Source organism: Somniosus microcephalus, chromosome 13, assembly GCF_052327205.1.
Source record: "Somniosus microcephalus isolate GS21.2 chromosome 13, FLI_Smic_1.0, whole genome shotgun sequence".
Lineage (NCBI taxonomy): Eukaryota > Metazoa > Chordata > Chondrichthyes > Squaliformes > Somniosidae > Somniosus > Somniosus microcephalus.
In genome coordinates, this window is record NC_140999.1 from 2,984,735 (window position 1) to 3,006,521 (window position 21,787).

At 55.8% G+C, this 21,787-nt stretch overlaps 1 protein-coding gene across 1 annotated transcript in view; it reads right to left on the reverse strand.

Annotated features, from left to right (window-relative positions):
• Positions 1 to 3,621, reverse strand: part of ell (elongation factor RNA polymerase II) — a 122,406-nt gene extending 118,785 nt beyond the window's left edge. The window contains 1 exon segment of the mRNA XM_086004340.1: positions 3,463 to 3,621. Within this exon segment, the coding sequence (XP_085860466.1) occupies positions 3,463 to 3,597 (135 nt within the window). The 5' untranslated portion in view covers positions 3,598 to 3,621.
• Positions 3,622 to 21,787: the final 18,166 nt, after the last annotated feature.

A 21,787-nucleotide genomic window follows, 5' to 3' on the forward strand; every position in this document is an offset into this window, starting at 1 on the left:
CAAAATAGAATTCTTCTGGAAGCAGCGCTGGAGCCTTGCTCCAAACCGCTCCGATTAAACAGCAGAGCGGAAATGGAATCAAGGAGAGGAATGCGTTAAGAGCACTACACTCCACCGAGCCCGGACTCGGCCAATTAATAGTGGACAAAGCTCTCTCCAGAAACGATGCCAATCTACGACTCCCCCACTGACCCTGAAAAAAATACATTGAGGAGAATGGCAGATTTCCGACATGACAATATTTGAGCGCATTTATGAACATGATTTACAACTGAAAGATTCCCACAGGGGCGTCACTGAGGAGCAGTTACAGATCCATTGCAGAAAGCTTCCAAATGCACCACATTCGTACATCTAAAAACATGAGGAAGGCGGCCCGTATGGAGTTTGGACCTTTTGGGCCGAGCGGCCTGCTTCTATGCTGTAAAATTCTATGTAATCATTTTTAACTTCTCTGGTTTTTACATAGAATGTACAGCCCAGAAACCGGCCATTCGGCCCGACTGCTCCGTGCCGGTGTTTCTGCTCCACTCGAGCCTCCTCCCACCCCCTCTTCATCTCACCCATCACCATATCCTTCTATTCCTTTCTCCCTCGTGTGTTTATCCAGCTTCCCCTTAAATGTATCTCTGCTATTCACCTCAACCACTCCCTGTGGGAGCGAGTTCCACATTCTCACCACTCTCTGGGTAAAGAAGTTTCTCCTGAATTCCCATTGGATTTATTAGTGACTATCTTATATTTATGGCCCCTAGTTCTGGTCTTCCCCACAAGTGGAAAATCTTCTCTACGTCTACCCTATCGAACCCCTTCATAATTTTAGAGACCTCGATCAGGTCGCCCCTCAGACACCGCACACACAGGTTTGATCAGAATTTTTTTAAAAACTAAACAGCAGATAAAAGATCACTGCAAAGAAGCGAATTTCTGAGTTCTTTTCATGGATTGTCCATCTCTGCGGCCATCCCAATGGGCTTTTAAACACATCCCAACTTCACTGAAAGCAATGTTAAATCACTCAAGTGGTTACACTGCTGCTAATTGTGGGATTTCAAATCCATTTCTCCCCCCCACCACCATCACCAAACTGCTGAAATGTCAGAATATTGATCCACTCAAGCAGGCTTCCGTGCAAATCTGAAGGGGGAAAATGTATCCCAACTTTGAGATTGAGGGAAAGATGCAGCGCAAAGATACACGGTTAAATAAGCTTTTCAGGAAATACTGGAAAATTCCACCTCACAAATCTTTCGTGGAAATTATTGTATCAGTAACAACTTCAAACAGGAATTAGTCACTCCTTAGAGAGACCAACCTTGCAGTTGGATCCCTTTTAGTACTGGAGGCACTGGGTGTGTGAAATAGGGAAGGATTGTAGCTTTTTGTTTTAAATCTGCATAAATCAGGTAACTGATGCAAACAGAAGCTGAAAAACTTCACAACCAGTCGCTGGGGAATTGCTTCAATTGCCACTCACCGTCAGGGTGAAGACTCTCTTTATATATTTAAAAAACCATATTAAATAAGAACGACATCCTTTAGAATGATTCTGACAGGAGGCGATGGCCGTGAAAAGTTGGAAAGAATGAAAAGGTCAGCAAAATCCCAGCCAGAGACAGGGGGGTGGGGGAGACAGAGAGAGCCATTTCTAGCTGTTAAGTTTGGAGCAGAGATAGAAGGAGGAGATTTAAAAAGGAATGGGGAAAGAGAGAAAATCACCTTAAGCAGAGATAATACAAACCCACCCAGTTATTAACCCTCTGGGCACAGACTCTGGGTGATTTCTAACATCAACTAACAGAGAGGGAGCAGCTGGGGTGGAGGGATTATGAGGCCATCTTACACCCCAGGAGCTGCCCCTTCTCCAGCTCCAGGGGTGGGTGAGGGAGGGAAGGGGGGGGGGGGGGGGGTCTGGCTCTCTGACCCCCCCCAGACCAGGTTGTACAGCCTGATTCCCCCCCACTCACACAGATACCCCCGGGGGGTGTGGGGCTGCTGCAGGCCCCTGAGCGGGTAATGGAGGGCTGGAGCCGGCGCTGCCATGATAACAGCCCCCAGAGGCGCGGCCTACGGGTCCGGGCCCCCCAGCAGCAGTGCGGCTCCCGGGGGTTGGGGGGGCCTGGAGCCCGGGGGTTGGGGGTTGGGGGGGCCTGGAGCTCGGGGGTTGGGGGGGGCCTGGAGCCCGGGGGTTGGCCTGGAGCCCGGGGGTTGGGGGGGGGGGGGGCCTGGAGCCCGGGGGTTGGGGGGGGGGGGGCCTGGAGCCCGGGGGTTGGGGGGGGGGGGGGGCCTGGAGCCCGGGGGTTGGGGGGGGGGGGGGCCTGGAGCCCGGGGGTTGGGGGGGGGGGGGGCCTGGAGCCCGGGGGTTGGGGGGGGGGGGGGGGCCTGGAGCCCGGGGGTTGGGGGGGGGGGGGCCTGGAGCCCGGGGGTTGGGGGGGGGGGGGGGCCTGGAGCCCGGGGGTTGGGGGGGGGGGGGCCTGGAGCCCGGGGGTTGGGGGGGGGGGGGCCTGGAGCCCGGGGGTTGGGGGGGGGGGGGGGGGGCCTGGAGCCCGGGGGTTTGGGGGGGGGGGGGGCCTGGAGCCCGGGGGTTGGGGGGGGGGGGGGGGGGGCCTGGAGCCCGGGGGTTGGGGGGGCCCTGGAGCCCGGGGGTTGGGGGCCTGGAGCCCGGGGGTTGGGGGGGGGGGGCCTGGAGCCCGGGGGTTGGGGGCCTGGAGCCCGGGGGTTGGGGGGGGGGGGCCTGGAGCCCGGGGGTTGGGGGCCTGGAGCCCGGGGGTTGGGGGGGGGGGGGCCTGGAGCCCGGGGGGGGGCCTGGAGCTCGGGGGTTGGCCTGGAGCCCGGGGGTTGGGGGGGGGGCCTGGAGCCCGGGGGTTGGGGGGGGGCCTGGAGCCCGGGGGTTGGGGGGGGGGGGCCTGGAGCCCGGGGGTTGGGGGGGGGGGCCTGGAGCCCGGGGGTTGGGGGGGGGGCCTGGAGCCCGGGGGTTGGGGGCCTGGAGCCCGGGGGTTGGGGGCCTGGAGCCCGGGGGTTGGGGGGGGGGGCCTGGAGCCCGGGGGGGGGCCTGGAGCCCGGGGGTTGGCCTGGAGCCCGGGGGTTGGGGGGGGGCCTGGAGCCCGGGGGTTGGGGGGGGGGGCCTGGAGCCCGGGGGTTGGGGGGGGGCCTGGAGCCCGGGGGTTGGGGGGGGGCCTGGAGCCCGGGGGTTGGGGGGGGCCTGGAGCCCGGGGGTTGGGGGGGGGCCTGGAGCCCGGGGGTTGGGGGGGGGGCCTGGAGCCCGGGGGTTGGGGGCCTGGAGCCCGGGGGTTGGGGGGGGGCCTGGAGCCCGGGGGTTGGCCTGGAGCCCGGGGGTTGGGGGGGGGCCTGGAGCCCGGGGGTTGGGGGGGGCCTGGAGCCCGGGGGTTGGGGGGGCCTGGAGCCCGGGGGTTGGGGCCCCGCTTTCCCCCCTCACACACCCGGAGAGTTTCGAACCTTTACCTTGCAGTTCTGGTAGGCCTCGAACGCCCGCAGCGCGCTGTCGGTCAGCTTGACGTGAAGCACCGACAGGCTGCTGCCCGAGCCCAGCTGGCCGCAGGAGAGCCCGTAACTCCGCTCCTCCTTCAGCGCCGCCATCTTCCCTCGGCCTGCTCCCCTCCCCCCGCGCACAGCCCGGCCCAGGCCCCGCCCCGCCAGCAACAAACATGGTGCACAGCCAATCCGCGCGCCGCGCCGCGCCGCTGCCCGTCACAAAGATGGCGCCGCCCAAACACCGCGCCGGCTCGCCTGTTACAAAGATGGCGCCGGTCAAGCACGCCTGCCGCAAAGATGGCGCCGGCCAATTAGCACCACCTCCGCCCCCTTCACCGGCTAGAATAGCCCATAATAAAGATGGCGGCGGCCAGGTGCTGCAACAGCATCAATTGTTTGCCCGTGAGCAAGATGGCGACCGTCAATTATTAACCATAAGTATTTTTAGTAATAAACAAGGCATCCACAAAGATTCATTGAAAGTATTAGGTAGTAATAACTATAAGAACAGTAGTGAGTTGCCATGAAATAAAAACAGAAAATGCTGGAAATACTCAGCGGGTCAGGCAGCATCTGTGGAGAGAGAGTTAAGCTTCAGGTCGAAACCCTTCATCAGAACTGAAAAAAGCTGGAGATGGAACAGGTTTTAAGCAAGTGTAGGAGCCGGGAAAGGGGGGAGGAAAGAACAGAAGGGAAGGTCTGTGATAGCATGGAAGGCAGGAGAGATTAAAAGACAAAAAGGGATGATGGTGCGAGGCAAAAGGAGATGGTAACGGGACAAGTTAAGAAACAAAAGGTGGTTCTAGATGAAGTGTAAATGGCGATGGCAGAATGATCGACAGCTGCCATGTGAGAGAGAAAAAAGGATGGGGGCAAAGGTTATGGTCTGAAATTGTTGAACTCGATGTTGAGTCCAGAAGGCTGTAAAGTGCCTTATCGAAAGATGAGGTGCTGTTCCTCGAGCTTACAGAAGATAGGAGCAGGAGTAGGCCATTCGGCCCCTCGAGCCTGCTCCGCCATTCAATGCGATCATGGCTGATCTTCCAAATTCAGTACCCGGTCCCTGCTTTCTCCCCATACCCCTTGATCCCTTTAGCCTTAACATAGAAACATAGAAGATAGGAGCAGGAGTCGGCCATTCGGCCCCTCGAGCCTGCTCCGCCATTCAATGAGATCATGGCTGATCATCCAAACCCTAGCACCCGGTCCCTACACCGACAGCCATCCCACCCAAGCCCTATCCCCTTAGCCCCACGTATTTAATCCCCCCTAACACTAAGGGCCAAATTTTTTTATTTTTTTTATTTTTTATCATGGCCAATCAACCTAACCCGCACATCTTTGGACTTAAGAAATATATCCAACTCCTGAGCTTCATTGGAACGGTGTAAGTGGCCAAGGACGGTGAGGTCCGAGTGGGAATGGAGCGGCAAATTAAAGTGACAGGCGACCGGAAGCTCAGGATCACCCTTACGGACTGAACGGAGGTGTTTCTGCAAAGCGGTCACCCAATCTGCGTTTGGTCTCCCCAATCAAAATCAAATCAAATCAACTTTTATTGTCATTGTTAGTGCACAAGTGCAGTACAACGAAATGTAGGCTTGCGGCTCCCGAGAGTGTACAATTTGGATTAGGACACTTAAACATTCAACATACATTTGTACATATATATTAGCATAAATATGACCATAATAAAGTGCATCGGCAGATGTGCAGGCTTTAGTGTTTATTTGTGGCGTTCAGTAGGATGACAGCCCTGGGAAAGAAGCTGTTCCTAAATCTGGTCGTACGGGTGCAAATGCATCTGTAGCGTCTTCCAGATGGTAGGAGGGCGAACAGACTGTGGCTGGGGTGGGTAGGGTCTTTGATGATGGACCGTGCCCTCCGTAGGCAGCGTTTCTGATATATATGTTCTATGGTCGGTAGCCGGGTGCCAGTAATGCGTTGGGCAGTTTTGACTACCCGCTGCAGGGCTTTCCGGTCATGGGAGCTATAGCTGCCGTACCATACCGTGATACAGTTTGTCAGGATGCTCTCTATAGTGCAGCGGTAGAAGTTAGAGAGGATCGGGGATGACAGATTACATCCCTTCAGCCTCCTCAAGAAATATAGGCGCTGCTGGGCCTTCTTCACCAGAGAGGAGGTGTTGAGGGACCAGGAGAGGTCATCCGTGATGTGGACTCCGAGGAACTTAAAGCTGGCCACCCTTTCCACCTCCGCCCCATTGATGTGGATGGGGGTGTGACTTCCGCCTTTGGACTTCCTGAAGTCCACGATTATTTCCTTTGTTTTCTTGGTGTTAAGGGCCAGGTTGTTGTCGGCGCACCACTTCACGAGATGCTGGACCTCCTCCCTGTAGGCTGACTCATCGTTGTTGGTGATCTGGCCTACTACCGTGGTGTCATCTGCAAACTTGATGATGGTGTTGGAACCATGAACAGCCACACAGTCGTGGGTGAAGAGGGAGTAGAGGAGGGGGCTCAGCACACATCCTTGTGGGGCCCCCGTGTTCAGGGTCAGGGGGGGGAGGTGTGGTTGCCTAATTTGACAGACTGGGGTCTGTTTGTTGGGAAGTCCAGGGTCCAGTTGCAGAGGGAAGTGTTCAGGCCAAGAGTTTGGAGTTTGGTGGCCAGCTTGTTGGGGACGATAGTGTTGAATGCTGAGCTGTAGTCTATAAACAACATTCTGATGTAGGTCTCCTTACCATCTAGGTGATTCAGTGCCGAGTGTAGAGCAGTTGTGATTGCATCCTCCGTTGATCTGTTTGCCCGATAGGCAAACTGGTGTTGGTCAAGGGAGGCAGGAACACTGGCTTTGATGTGAGCCAGGACCAGTCTCTCGAAACACTTCATTATGATGGGTGTGAGTGCGACAGGTCGATAGTCGTTCAGACACGTCACAGCCGCTTGTTTAGGCACAGGAATGATGGTGGCGGTCTTGAAGCAGGTAGGGACTACTGCCTGGGCCAATGACAGATTGAAGATGGCGGTGAAGACATCAGCCAGCTGATCAGCACATTCCTTGAGTACCCGTCCAGGGATGCTATCCGGTCCAGCAGCCTTTCGTGTGTTCACTCTGCGTAAAGCGCCCCTTACGTCGGAGGTCGACAGAGTGAGCACCTGGTCTTCCGGGGGTGGCAAGGCTTTGGTAGCCGGCTCCTTGTTGTCCCTGTCGAAGCGAGCGTAGAAGTTGTTAAGCTCCTCCGGGAGGGAGGCGTCGCTGACCGGGGGACTGGTGTTTTTGCCCTTGTAGTCAGTGATGGCCTGGATGCCTTGCCACATGCGCCGGGGGTCCGAGTTGTTGCGGAAGTGGTCCTCTATCTGCAGTGTCTGTTTCCATTTGGCAGTCCTGATACCCTTTTTTAGGTTGGTCCTAGCTGCTCTGTAAGCCGCCGCGTCGCCAGATTTGAATGCTGCGTTGCGTGCTTTCAACAGTGAGCGGACCTCTCCGTTCATCCAGGGTTTCTGGTTGGGGTATGACCTGATATTTTTGTGGGTCGTGACGACCTCGACGCAGCTGTTGATGTAGAATAGCACTGTGGATGCGTATTCCTTGATGTCATTGAGGAGACCACATCGTGAGCAGCGAATACAGTATACTAGATTGCAAGAAGTAGATTATTATCTGAATGGCAATAGATTGGGAGAAGGGGAAGTGCAACGAGACCTGGGTGTCCTTGTGCACCAGTCGCTGAAGGTAAGCATGCAGGTGCAGCAGGCGGTTAAGAAGGCAAATGGCATGTTGGCCTTCGTAACAAGAGGGTTCGAGTACAGGAACAAGGATGTCTTGCTGCAGTTGTACAGGGCCTTGGTGCGACCACACCTTCAGTATTGTGTGCAGTTTTGGTTGCCTTATCTGAGGAAGGATGTTCTTGCCATGGAGGGAGTGCAGCAAAGATTCACCAGACTGATACCTGGGATGGCAGGAATGACATATGAGGAGAGATTGGGTCGATTGGGCTTATACTCGCTGGAGTTTAGAAGAATGAGAGGGGATCTCATTGAAACTTATAAAATTCTAACAGGACTAGACAGACTAGATGCAGGAAGGATGTTCCCGATGGCGGGGGAGTCCAGAACCAGGGGTCACAGTCTAAGGATAAGGGGTAAGCCATTTAGGACAGAGATGAGGAGGAATTTCTTCACCCAGAGAGTGGTGAACCTGTGGAATTCTCTACCACAGAAGGCAGTGGAGGTCAATTCATTAAATATATTCAAGAAAGAGTTAGATATATTTCTTAAGGCTAAAGGGATATGGGGAGAAGGCAGGGACAGGGTACTGAATTTGAATGATCAGCCATGATCTCATTGAATTGCGGAGCAGGCTTGAGGGGCCGAATGGCCGACTCCTGCTCCTATCTTCTATGTTTCTATGTTAAGTACAAGTAAATCGCTGTTTCACCTGAAAGGAGTGTTTGGGGCACTGGACAGTTGGAAGGGAGGCAATAAAAGGGTATGTGTTGCATCTCCTGCGCTTGCACGGGAAGGTGCCGGGCGAAGGGGAAGGGGTGCTGGGGGTGATAGAGGAGTGGACCAGGGTGTCGCGGAGGGAGCGGTCCCTTCGGAATGCTGAAAGGGGAGGTGAGGGGAAGATGTTTTTGGTGGTGGGATCACGTTGGAGGTGGCAGAAATGGCGGAGGATGATCCATTGAATGTGGAGGCTGGTGGGGTGAAAGGTGAGGACAAGGGGAAACCTATCGTGGTTCCGGGAGGGAGGGGCGGAGGTGAGGGCAGAAGTGCGGGAGCTAGAACTGACACGGTCGAGGGCCGTGTCAACCACGGTAGAGGGGAATCCTCGGTTGAGGAAAAAGGAAGACATGTCGGAAGCACTGGTGTGGAAGGTGGCATCGTCGGAGCAGATGCGGCGGAGACGGAGAAACTGGGAGAATGGAATAGAGTCCTTACAGGAGGCGGGGTGGGAGGAAGTGTAGTCCAGGTAGCTGTGGGAGTCAGTGGACTTGTAGTGAATGTTGGTCAATAACCTATCCCCAGAGATGGAGACAGAGAAGTCGAAGAAGGGAAGGGAAGAGGTGGAGATGGACCATGTGAAGGTGGAAATTGGAGGCAAAGTGAATGAAATTGTCTAGGTCAGGGCGAGAGCAGGAAACAGCACCGATACAGTCATCAATGTACCGGAAAAAGAGGTGAGGGAGGGGACCCGAGTAGAACTGGAACAATGAATGTTCCACATATCCCACGAAAAGGCAGGCATAGCTAGGGCCCATGCGGGTTCCCATAGCAACACCTTTAATTTGGAGGAAGTGAATTGAGTCAAAGGAGAAGTTGTTCAATGTGAAAACAAGCTCAGCCAGGCGGAGGAGGGTGGTGGATGGGGACTGGTTGGGCCTCCGTTCAAGGAAGAAGCGGAGCGCCCTCAGGCCATCCGGGTGGGGGATGGAGGTGTAGAGGGATTGTACGTCCATGGTGAAAGGAAGCGGTTGGGGCCGGGAAACTGGAAACTGTTAAAGTGGCGGAGGTCAGAAGAGTCGCGGATGTAGGTGGGAAGAGACTGGACAAGGGGAGAAAAAATAGAGTTGAGCTAGGAAGAGATAAGTTCCGTGGGGCAAGAACAAGCTGAAACGATGGGTCTACCAGGGCACTCCTGTTTGTGGATCTTGGGAAGGAGGTAGAAGCGGGCTGTGCGGGGTTAGGGAATTATGTTCTTTTAGAAATGTTTATTTCAGATTTCCAGCATCCGCAGTATTTTGGTTTTGTATTAGCAAGTTGCCATGGTTGCCACATATTGTCGGGTGACATCAAATTATTTGTATTTTATGCAACAGATACACAAGGACAGTGCAAAGGCCATCAATGCATGGCTGTTGTTCTCCACAAATATTTGATTAATGCAAACTCCTCCCAACTGGGCACTTGAGAAGTGGGGAATCTGAGAGTAATAAACATGGCTGCAGCCCTGGAACTCGAACCATAACCTGCCAGGAACAAATCCACTGACTCCATGTGCATGACTGCAGATTTCTGTTTTATCCCTGCCGAGAAATCTTTAAAAATGTATCTGGAAAAGTAACTCATCTATGCGGCGCAGCGAGTTCCAAGTAATGCGAGCACTTTAAGTGGGGCTGTTCTGCTCCGAGTCAATAACCTGATCTGAAACACAAAGTGTTACCATACTGCCATCTATAGTTGACCAAGGTTCATTACAGCTCGGCTTTAAAACCATCCTTTAAGTCGTTGAAGTTCATTAATGTACACTATTATATTAAAAATTCTGTCACCAGGCACGCCCTATAAATTCCTATATCCATATTTATAATAGAAACTGTCTTTGTAAACTTGGCAATCGCATTCCTTACCAATAGAGCACCACAGACTCAAACACATGCAATGTCAGCTGTGACAAGTTTATAGAATCTTAGAAACTTAGGCACAGGAGGCCATTCGGCCCATCGTGTCTGTGCCGGCCGACAAAGAGCTCTCCACCATAATCCCACTTCCCAGCTCTTGGTCCGTAGCCCTGTAGGTTCCGGCACTTCAAGTGTACATCCAAGTACTTTTTAAATGTGATGAGGGTTTCTGCCTCTCCCACCCTTTCAGGCAGTGAGTTCCAGACCCCCACCACCCTCTGGGTGAAAAAAGTTCTCCTCAACTCCCCTCTAAACCTCCGACCAATTACTTTAAATCTGTGCCCCCTCGTTATTGACCCCTCTGCTAAGGGAAATAGGTCCTTCCTGTCCACTCTATCCAGGCCCTTCATCATTTTATACACAAATTACATAAGTTATTAACATTATATAAATGTGGACAAGAGAATTTGTATGGTAATATAAAAATAAGGACAGAATGTCTGACTTTAAAATAGGGACTGCATTATATTTGCGTACCCTTGTGCAATTATTACTCCATCCTCCAAACTCACTTCACCTCAAGCCTGCATTGCTCTTGACTCTGTGGCAGATTGAGTCGTAACATTGATATTATTTTTCTGACCGTGTTGGAGAGGCTTTGCCATCACAACACACTTTCACTGGTCAAACATGGTGGAGAAGGATTACATGATAGATGGTGGACATCGCACGGACATTGCACAGATACGGTTCTGATCGTTATAGCAACAAAGAGCGTTGGGGTTCTTCGCCAAGTGCCACTCTCAGCGTAACTGCGGATCGACAGAGTTCGATTAGATTCCATATATTATTTAAAACAATGTTTATAATGGAACCCGTACCCCAGTGAGAGTCAGTGTGTGTGGAACCCGTACCCCAGTGAGAGTCAGTGTCTGTGGAACCCGTACCCGAGTGAGAGTCAGTGTCTGTGGGACACGTACCCCAGTGAGAGTCAGTGTGTGTGGAACCCGTACCCCAGTGAGAGTCAGTGTCTGTGGAACCCATAACCCAGTGAGAGTCAGTGTCTGTGGAACCCGTACCCCAGTGAGAGTCAGTGTCTGTGGGACACGTACCCCAGTGAGAGTCAGTGTGTGTGGAACCCGTACCCCAGTGAGAGTCAGTGTCTGTGGAACTCGTACCCCAGTGAGAGTCAGTGTGTGTGGAACCGGTACCCCAGTGAGAGTCAGTGTCTGTGGGACACGTACCCCAGTGAGAGTCAGTGTGTGTGGAACCCGTACCCCAATCAGAGTCAGTGTCTGTGGAACCTGTACCCCAGTGAGAGTCAGTGTGTGTGGAACCCGTACCCCAGTGAGAGTCAGTGTCTGTGGAACCCATACCCCAGTGAGAGTCAGTGTCTGTGGAACCCGTACCCCAGTGAGAGTCAGTGTCTGTGGAACCCATACCCCAGTGAGAGTCAGTGTGTGTGGAACCCGTACCCCAGTGAGAGTCAGTGTGTGTGGAACCCATACCTCAGTGAGAGTCAGTGTGTGTGGAACCTGTACCCCAGTGAGAGTCAGTGTGTGTGGAACCCGTACCCCAGTGAGAGTCAGTGTCTGTGGAACCCGTACCCAAGAGAGAGTCAGTGCGTGTGGAACCCGTACCCCAGTGAGAGTCAGTGTCTGTGGAACCCATACCTCAGTGAGAGTCAGTGTGTGTGGAACCCGTACCCCAGTGAGAGTCTGTGTTTGTGGAACCCATACCCCAGTGAGAGTCAGTGTCTGTGGAACCCGTACCCCAGTGAGAGTCAGTGTGTGTGGAACCCGTACCCCAATGAGAGTCAGTGTCTGTGGAACCCATACCCCAGTGAGAGTCAGTGTCTGTGGGACACGTACCCCAATCAGAGTCAGTGCCTGTGGAACCCGTACCCCAGTGAGAGTCAGTGTGTGTGGAACCCGTACCCCAGTGAGAGTCAGTGTGTGTGGAACCTGTACCCCAGTGAGAGTCAGTGTGTGTGGAACCCGTACCCCAGTGAGAGTCAGTGCCTGTGGAACCCGTACCCCAGTGAGAGTCAGTGTGTGTGGAACCCGTACCCCAGTGAGAGTCAGTGTGTGTGGAACCCGTACCCCAGTGAGAGTCAGTGCCCGTGGAACCCCTACCCCAGTGAGAGTCAGTGTCTGTGGAACCCCTACCCCAGTGAGAGTCAGTGTCTGTGGAACCCGTACCCCAGTGAGAGTCAGTGTCTGTGGAACCCATACCCCAGTGAGAGTCAGTGTGTGTGGAACACGTACCCCAGTGAGAGTCAGTGTGTTTGGAACCCGTACCCCAGTGAGAGTCAGTGTCTGTGGAACCCGTACCCCAGTGAGAGTCAGTGCGTGTGGAACCCGTACCCCAGTGAGAGTCAGTGCCTGTGGAACCCGTACCCCAGTGAGAGTCAGTGTCTGTGGAACCCGTACCGCAGTGAGAGTCAGTGTGTGTGGAACCCGTACCCCAGTGAGAGTCAGTGTGTGTGGAACCCGTACCCCAGTGAGAGTCAGTGTCTGTGGAACCCGTACCCCAGTGAGAGTCAGTGTCTGTGGAACCCGTACCCCAGTGAGAGTCAGTGTCTGTGGAACCCGTACCCCAGTGAGAGTCAGTGCGTGTGGAACCCGTACCCCAGTGAGAGTCAGTGCGTGTGGAACCCGTACCCCAGTGAGAGTCAGTGCGTGTGGAACCCGTACCCCAGTGAGAGTCAGTGCGTGTGGAACCCGTACCCCAGTGAGAGTCAGTGCGTGTGGAACCCGTACCCCAGTGAGAGTCAGTGCCTGTGGAACCCGTACCCCAGTGAGAGTCAGTGTGTGTGGAACCCGTACCCCAGTGAGAGTCAGTGTGTGTGGAACCCGTACCCCAGTGAGAGTCAGTGTCTGTGGAACCCGTACCCCAGTGAGAGTCAGTGTCTGTGGAACCCGCACCCCAGTGAGAGTCAGTGTGTGTGGAACCCGTACCCCAGTGAGAGTCAGTGCATGTGGAACCCGTACCCCAGTGAGAGTCAGTGTCTGTGGAACCCGTACCCCAGTGAGAGTCAGTGTCTGTGGAACCCGTACCCCAGTGAGAGTCAGTGTGTGTGGAACCCGTACCCCAGTGAGAGTCAGTGTGTGTGGAACCCGTACCCCAGCGAGAGTCAGTGTGTGTGGAACCCGTACCCCAGTGAGAGTCAGTGTGTGTGGAACCCGTACCCCAGTGAGAGTCAGTGTGTGTGGAACCCGTACCCCAGTGAGAGTCAGTGTGTGTGGAACCCGTACCCCAGTGAGAGTCAGTGTGTGTGGAACCCGTACCCCAGTGAGAGTCAGTGTGTGTGGAACCCGTACCCCAGTGAGAGACAGTGTGTGTGGAACCCGTACCCCAGTGAGAGGCAGTGTCTGTGGAACCCGTACCCCAGTGAGAGGCAGTGTCTGTGGAACCCGTACCCCAGTGAGAGTCAGTGTCTGTGGAACCCGTACCCCAGTGAGAGTCAGTGTGTGTGGAACACGTACCCCAGTGAGAGTCAGTGTCTGTGGAACCCGTACCCCAGTGAGAGTCAGTGTCTGTGGAACCCGTACCCCAGTGAGAGTCAGTGTGTGTGGAACCCGTACCCCAGTGAGAGTCAGTGTGTGTGGAACACGTACCCCAGTGAGAGTCAGTGTCTGTGGAACCCGTACCCCAGTGAGAGTCAGTGTCTGTGGAACCCGTACCCCAGTGAGAGTCAGTGTGTGTGGAACCCGTACCCCAGTGAGAGTCAGTGTCTGTGGAACCCATACCCCAGTGAGAGTCAGTGCGTGTGGAACCCGTACCCCAGTGAGAGTCAGTGCGTGTGGAACCCGTACCCCAGTGAGAGTCAGTGCGTGTGGAACCCGTACCCCAGTGAGAGTCAGTGCGTGTGGAACCCGTACCCCAGTGAGAGTCAGTGCGTGTGGAACCCGTACCCCAGTGAGAGTCAGTGCGTGTGGAACCCGTACCCCAGTGAGAGTCAGTGCCTGTGGAACCCGTACCCCAGTGAGAGTCAGTGTGTGTGGAACCCGTACCCCAGTGAGAGTCAGTGTGTGTGGAACCCGTACCCCAGTGAGAGTCAGTGTCTGTGGAACCCGTACCCCAGTGAGAGTCAGTGTCTGTGGAACCCGCACCTCAGTGAGAGTCAGTGTGTGTGGAACCCGTACCCCAGTGAGAGTCAGTGCGTGTGGAACCCGTACCCCAGTGAGAGTCAGTGTCTGTGGAACCCGTACCCCAGTGAGAGTCAGTGCGTGTGGAACCCGTACCCCAGTGAGAGTCAGTGTGTGTGGAACCCGTACCCCAGAGAGAGTCAGTGTGTGTGGAACCCGTACCCCAGCGAGAGTCAGTGTGTGTGGAACCCGTACCCCAGTGAGAGTCAGTGTGTGTGGAACCCGTACCCCAGTGAGAGTCAGTGTGTGTGGAACCCGTACCCCAGTGAGAGTCAGTGTGTGTGGAACCCGTACCCCAGTGAGAGTCAGTGTGTGTGGAACCCGTACCCCAGTGAGAGTCAGTGTGTGTGGAACCCGTACCCCAGTGAGAGTCAGTGTGTGTGGAACCCATACCCCAGTGAGAGGCAGTGTCTGTGGAACCCGTACCCCAGTGAGAGGCAGTGTCTGTGGAACCCGTACCCCAGTGAGAGTCAGTGTCTGTGGAACCCGTACCCCAGTGAGAGTCAGTGTGTGTGGAACACGTACCCCAGTGAGAGTCAGTGTCTGTGGAACCCGTACCCCAGTGAGAGTCAGTGTCTGTGGAACCCGTACCCCAGTGAGAGTCAGTGTGTGTGGAACCCGTACCCCAGTGAGAGTCAGTGTCTGCGGAACCCGTACCCCAGTGAGAGTCAGTGTCTGTGGAACCCGTACCCCAGTGAGAGTCAGTGTCTGTGGAACCCGTACCCCAGTGAGAGTCAGTGTGTGTGGAACCCGTACCCCAGTGAGAGTCAGTGTCTGTGGAACCCGTACCCCAGTGAGAGTCAGTGTCTGTGGAACCCGTACCCCAGTGAGAGTCAGTGTCTGTGGAACCCGTACCCCAGTGAGAGTCAGTGTCTGTGGAACCCGTACCCCAGTGAGAGTCAGTGTCTGTGGAACCCGTACCCCAGTGAGAGTCAGTGCGTGTGGAACCCGTACCCCAGTGAGAGTCAGTGTGTGTGGAACCCGTACCCCAGTGAGAGTCAGTGTCTGTGGAACCCGTACCCCAGTGAGAGTCAGTGTCTGTGGAACCCGTACCCCAGTGAGAGTCAGTGCGTGTGGAACCCGTACCCCAGTGAGAGTCAGTGCCTGTGGAACCCGTACCCCAGTGAGAGTCAGTGTCTGTGGAACCCGTACCCCAGTGAGAGTCAGTGTCTGTGGAACCCGTACCCCAGTGAGAGTCAGTGTGTGTGGAACCCGTACCCCAGTGAGAGTCAGTGTGTGTGGAACCCGTACCCCAGTGAGAGTCAGTGTGTGTGGAACCCGTACCCCAGTGAGAGTCAGTGTGTGTGTAACCCGTACCCCAGTGAGAGTCAGTGTCTGTGGAACCCGTACCCCAGTGAGAGTCAGTGTGTGTGGAACCCGTACCCCAGTGAGAGTCAGTGTGTGTGGAACCCGTACCCCAGTGAGAGTCAGTGTGTGTGGAACCCATACCCCAGTGAGAGTCAGCGTGTGTGGAACCCGTACCCCAGTGAGAGTCAGTGTCTGTGGAACCCGTACCCCAGTGAGAGTCAGTGTGTGTGGAACACGTACCCCAGTGAGAGTCAGTGTGTGTGGAACCCGTACCCCAGTGAGAGTCAGTGTTTGTGGAACCCGTACCCCAGTGAGAGTCAGTGCCCGTGGAACCCGTACCCCAGTGAGAGTCAGTGCGTGTGGAACATGTACCCCAGTGAGAGTCAGTGTGTGTGGAACCCGTACCCCAGTGAGAGTCAGTGTCTGTGGAACCCGTACCCCAGTGAGAGTCAGTGTGTGTGGAACCCGTACCCCAGTGAGAGTCAGTGTGTGTGGAACCCGTACCCCAGTGAGAGTCAGTGTGTGTGGAACCCGTACCCCAGTGAGAGTCAGTGTGTGTGGAACCCTTACCCCAGTGAGAGGCAGTGTCTGTGGAACCCGTACCCCAGTGAGAGGCAGTGTCTGTGGAACCCGTACCCCAGTGAGAGTCAGTGTCTGTGGAACCCGTACCCCAGTGAGAGTCAGTGTGTGTGGAACACGTACCCCAGTGAGAGTCAGTGTCTGTGGAACCCGTACCCCAGTGAGAGTCAGTGTCTGTGGAACCCGTACCCCAGTGAGAGTCAGTGTGTGTGGAACCCGTACCCCAGTGAGAGTCAGTGTCTGTGGAACCCGTACCCCAGTAAGAGTCAGTGTCTGTGGAACCCGTACCCCAGTGAGAGTCAGTGTCTGTGGAACCCGTACCCCAGTGAGAGTCAGTGTGTGTGGAACCCGTACCCCAGTGAGAGTCAGTGTCTGTGGAACCCATAACCCAGTGAGAGTCAGTGTCTGTGGAACCCGTACCCCAGTGAGAGTCAGTGTCTGTGGGACACGTGCCCCAGTGAGAGTCAGTGTGTGTGGAACCCGTACCCCAGTGAGAGTCAGTGTCTGTGGAACTCGTACCCCAGTGAGAGTCAGTGTGTGTGGAACCGGTACCCCAGTGAGAGTCAGTGTCTGTGGGACACGTACCCCAGTGAGAGTCAGTGTGTGTGGAACCCGTACCCCAATCAGAGTCAGTGTCTGTGGAACCTGTACCCCAGTGAGAGTCAGTGTGTGTGGAACCCGTACCCCAGTGAGAGTCAGTGTCTGTGGAACCCATACCCCAGTGAGAGTCAGTGTCTGTGGAACCCGTACCCCAGTGAGAGTCAGTGTCTGTGGAACCCATACCCCAGTGAGAGTCAGTGTGTGTGGAACCCGTACCCCAGTGAGAGTCAGTGTGTGTGGAACCCATACCTCAGTGAGAGTCAGTGTGTGTGGAACCTGTACCCCAGTGAGAGTCAGTGTGTGTGGAACCCGTACCCCAGTGAGAGTCAGTGTCTGTGGAACCCGTACCCAAGAGAGAGTCAGTGCGTGTGGAACCCGTACCCCAGTGAGAGTCAGTGTCTGTGGAACCCATACCTCAGTGAGAGTCAGTGTGTGTGGAACCCGTACCCCAGTGAGAGTCTGTGTTTGTGGAACCCATACCCCAGTGAGAGTCAGTGTCTGTGGAACCCGTACCCCAGTGAGAGTCAGTGTGTGTGGAACCCGTACCCCAATGAGAGTCAGTGTCTGTGGAACCCATACCCCAGTGAGAGTCAGTGTCTGTGGGACACGTACCCCAATCAGAGTCAGTGCCTGTGGAACCCGTACCCCAGTGAGAGTCAGTGTGTGTGGAACCCGTACCCCAGTGAGAGTCAGTGTGTGTGGAACCTGTACCCCAGTGAGAGTCAGTGTGTGTGGAACCCGTACCCCAGTGAGAGTCAGTGCCTGTGGAACCCGTACCCCAGTGAGAGTCAGTGTGTGTGGAACCCGTACCCCAGTGAGAGTCAGTGTGTGTGGAACCCGTACCCCAGTGAGAGTCAGTGCCCGTGGAACCCCTACCCCAGTGAGAGTCAGTGTCTGTGGAACCCCTACCCCAGTGAGAGTCAGTGTCTGTGGAACCCGTACCCCAGTGAGAGTCAGTGTCTGTGGAACCCATACCCCAGTGAGAGTCAGTGTGTGTGGAACACGTACCCCAGTGAGAGTCAGTGTGTTTGGAACCCGTACCCCAGTGAGAGTCAGTGTCTGTGGAACCCGTACCCCAGTGAGAGTCAGTGCGTGTGGAACCCGTACCCCAGTGAGAGTCAGTGCCTGTGGAACCCGTACCCCAGTGAGAGTCAGTGTCTGTGGAACCCGTACCGCAGTGAGAGTCAGTGTGTGTGGAACCCGTACCCCAGTGAGAGTCAGTGTGTGTGGAACCCGTACCCCAGTGAGAGTCAGTGTCTGTGGAACCCGTACCCCAGTGAGAGTCAGTGTCTGTGGAACCCGTACCCCAGTGAGAGTCAGTGTCTGTGGAACCCGTACCCCAGTGAGAGTCAGTGCGTGTGGAACCCGTACCCCAGTGAGAGTCAGTGCGTGTGGAACCCGTACCCCAGTGAGAGTCAGTGCGTGTGGAACCCGTACCCCAGTGAGAGTCAGTGCGTGTGGAACCCGTACCCCAGTGAGAGTCAGTGCGTGTGGAACCCGTACCCCAGTGAGAGTCAGTGCGTGTGGAACCCGTACCCCAGTGAGAGTCAGTGCGTGTGGAACCCGTACCCCAGTGAGAGTCAGTGCCTGTGGAACCCGTACCCCAGTGAGAGTCAGTGTGTGTGGAACCCGTACCCCAGTGAGAGTCAGTGTGTGTGGAACCCGTACCCCAGTGAGAGTCAGTGTCTGTGGAACCCGTACCCCAGTGAGAGTCAGTGTCTGTGGAACCCGCACCCCAGTGAGAGTCAGTGTGTGTGGAACCCGTACCCCAGTGAGAGTCAGTGCGTGTGGAACCCGTACCCCAGTGAGAGTCAGTGTCTGTGGAACCCGTACCCCAGTGAGAGTCAGTGTCTGTGGAACCCGTACCCCAGTGAGAGTCAGTGTGTGTGGAACCCGTACCCCAGGGAGAGTCAGTGTGTGTGGAACCCGTACCCCAGTGAGAGTCAGTGTGTGTGGAACCCGTACCCCAGCGAGAGTCAGTGTGTGTGGAACCCGTACCCCAGTGAGAGTCAGTGTGTGTGGAACCCGTACCCCAGTGAGAGTCAGTGTGTGTGGAACCCGTACCCCAGTGAGAGTCAGTGTGTGTGGAACCCGTACCCCAGTGAGAGTCAGTGTGTGTGGAACCCGTACCCCAGTGAGAGTCAGTGTGTGTGGAACCCGTACCCCAGTGAGAGACAGTGTGTGTGGAACCCGTACCCCAGTGAGAGGCAGTGTCTGTGGAACCCGTACCCCAGTGAGAGTCAGTGTGTGTGGAACCCGTACCCCAGTGAGAGTCAGTGTGTGTGGAACCCGTACCCCAGTGAGAGACAGTGTGTGTGGAACCCGTACCCCAGTGAGAGTCAGTGTGTGTGGAACCCGTACCCCAGTGAGAGTCAGTGTGTGTGGAACACGTACCCCAGTGAGAGTCAGTGTCTGTGGAACCCGTACCCCAGTGAGAGTCAGTGTCTGTGGAACCCGTACCCCAGTGAGAGTCAGTGTGTGTGGAACCCGTACCCCAGTGAGAGTCAGTGTGTGTGGAACACGTACCCCAGTGAGAGTCAGTGTCTGTGGAACCCGTACCCCAGTGAGAGTCAGTGTCTGTGGAACCCGTACCCCAGTGAGAGTCAGTGTGTGTGGAACCCGTACCCCAGTGAGAGTCAGTGTCTGTGGAACCCATACCCCAGTGAGAGTCAGTGCGTGTGGAACCCGTACCCCAGTGAGAGTCAGTGCGTGTGGAACCCGTACCCCAGTGAGAGTCAGTGCGTGTGGAACCCGTACCCCAGTGAGAGTCAGTGCGTGTGGAACCCGTACCCCAGTGAGAGTCAGTGCGTGTGGAACCCGTACCCCAGTGAGAGTCAGTGCGTGTGGAACCCGTACCCCAGTGAGAGTCAGTGCCTGTGGAACCCGTACCCCAGTGAGAGTCAGTGTGTGTGGAACCCGTACCCCAGTGAGAGTCAGTGTGTGTGGAACCCGTACCCCAGTGAGAGTCAGTGTCTGTGGAACCCGTACCCCAGTGAGAGTCAGTGTCTGTGGAACCCGCACCCCAGTGAGAGTCAGTGTGTGTGGAACCCGTACCCCAGTGAGAGTCAGTGCGTGTGGAACCCGTACCCCAGTGAGAGTCAGTGTCTGTGGAACCCGTACCCCAGTGAGAGTCAGTGCGTGTGGAACCCGTACCCCAGTGAGAGTCAGTGTGTGTGGAACCCGTACCCCAGAGAGAGTCAGTGTGTGTGGAACCCGTACCCCAGCGAGAGTCAGTGTGTGTGGAACCCGTACCCCAGTGAGAGTCAGTGTCTGTGGAACCCGTACCCCAGTGAGAGTCAGTGTATGTGGAACCCGTACCCCAGTGAGAGTCAGTGTGTGTGGAACCCGTACCCCAGTGAGAGTCAGTGTGTGTGGAACCCGTACCCCAGTGAGAGTCAGTGTGTGTGTAACCCGTACCCCAGTGAGAGTCAGTGTCTGTGGAACCCGTACCCCAGTGAGAGTCAGTGTGTGTGGAACCCGTACCCCAGTGAGAGTCAGTGTGTGTGGAACCCGTACCCCAGTGAGAGTCAGTGTGTGTGGAACCCATACCCCAGTGAGAGTCAGCGTGTGTGGAACCCGTACCCCAGTGAGAGTCAGTGTCTGTGGAACCCGTACCCCAGTGAGAGTCAGTGTGTGTGGAACACGTACCCCAGTGAGAGTCAGTGTGTGTGGAACCCGTACCCCAGTGAGAGTCAGTGTTTGTGGAACCCGTACCCCAGTGAGAGTCAGTGCCCGTGGAACCCGTACCCCAGTGAGAGTCAGTGCGTGTGGAACATGTACCCCAGTGAGAGTCAGTGTGTGTGGAACCCGTACCCCAGTGAGAGTCAGTGTCTGTGGAACCCGTACCCCAGTGAGAGTCAGTGTGTGTGGAACCCGTACCCCAGTGAGAGTCAGTGTGTGTGGAACCCGTACCCCAGTGAGAGTCAGTGTGTGTGGAACCCGTACCCCAGTGAGAGTCAGTGTGTGTGGAACCCTTACCCCAGTGAGAGGCAGTGTCTGTGGAACCCGTACCCCAGTGAGAGGCAGTGTCTGTGGAACCCGTACCCCAGTGAGAGTCAGTGTCTGTGGAACCCGTACCCCAGTGAGAGTCAGTGTGTGTGGAACACGTACCCCAGTGAGAGTCAGTGTCTGTGGAACCCGTACCCCAGTGAGAGTCAGTGTCTGTGGAACCCGTACCCCAGTGAGAGTCAGTGTGTGTGGAACCCGTACCCCAGTGAGAGTCAGTGTGTGTGGAACCCGTACCCCAGTGAGAGTCAGTGTGTGTGGAACCCGTACCCCAGTGAGAGTCAGTGTGTGTGGAACCCGTACCCCAGTGAGAGTCAGTGTGTGTGTAACCCGTACCCCAGTGAGAGTCAGTGTCTGTGGAACCCGTACCCCAGTGAGAGTCAGTGTGTGTGGAACCCGTACCCCAGTGAGAGTCAGTGTGTGTGGAACCCGTACCCCAGTGAGAGTCAGTGTGTGTGGAACCCATACCCCAGTGAGAGTCAGCGTGTGTGGAACCCGTACCCCAGTGAGAGTCAGTGTCTGTGGAACCCGTACCCCAGTGAGAGTCAGTGTGTGTGGAACACGTACCCCAGTGAGAGTCAGTGTGTGTGGAACCCGTACCCCAGTGAGAGTCAGTGTTTGTGGAACCCGTACCCCAGTGAGAGACAGTGCCCGTGGAACCCGTACCCCAGTGAGAGTCAGTGCGTGTGGAACATGTACCCCAGTGAGAGTCAGTGTGTGTGGAACCCGTACCCCAGTGAGAGTCAGTGTCTGTGGAACCCGTACCCCAGTGAGAGTCAGTGTGTGTGGAACCCGTACCCCAGTGAGAGTCAGTGTGTGTGGAACCCGTACCCCAGTGAGAGTCAGTGTGTGTGGAACCCGTACCCCAGTGAGAGTCAGTGTGTGTGGAACCCTTACCCCAGTGAGAGGCAGTGTCTGTGGAACCCGTACCCCAGTGAGAGGCAGTGTCTGTGGAACCCGTACCCCAGTGAGAGTCAGTGTCTGTGGAACCCGTACCCCAGTGAGAGTCAGTGTGTGTGGAACACGTACCCCAGTGAGAGTCAGTGTCTGTGGAACCCGTACCCCAGTGAGAGTCAGTGTCTGTGGAACCCGTACCCCAGTGAGAGTCAGTGTGTGTGGAACCCGTACCCCAGTGAGAGTCAGTGTCTGTGGAACCCGTACCCCAGTAAGAGTCAGTGTCTGTGGAACCCGTACCCCAGTGAGAGTCAGTGTCTGTGGAACCCGTACCCCAGTGAGAGTCAGTGTCTGTGGAACCCGTACCCCAGTGAGAGTCAGTGTCTGTGGAACCCGTACCCCAGTGAGAGTCAGTGCGTGTGTAACCCGTACCCCAGTGAGAGTCAGTGCGTGT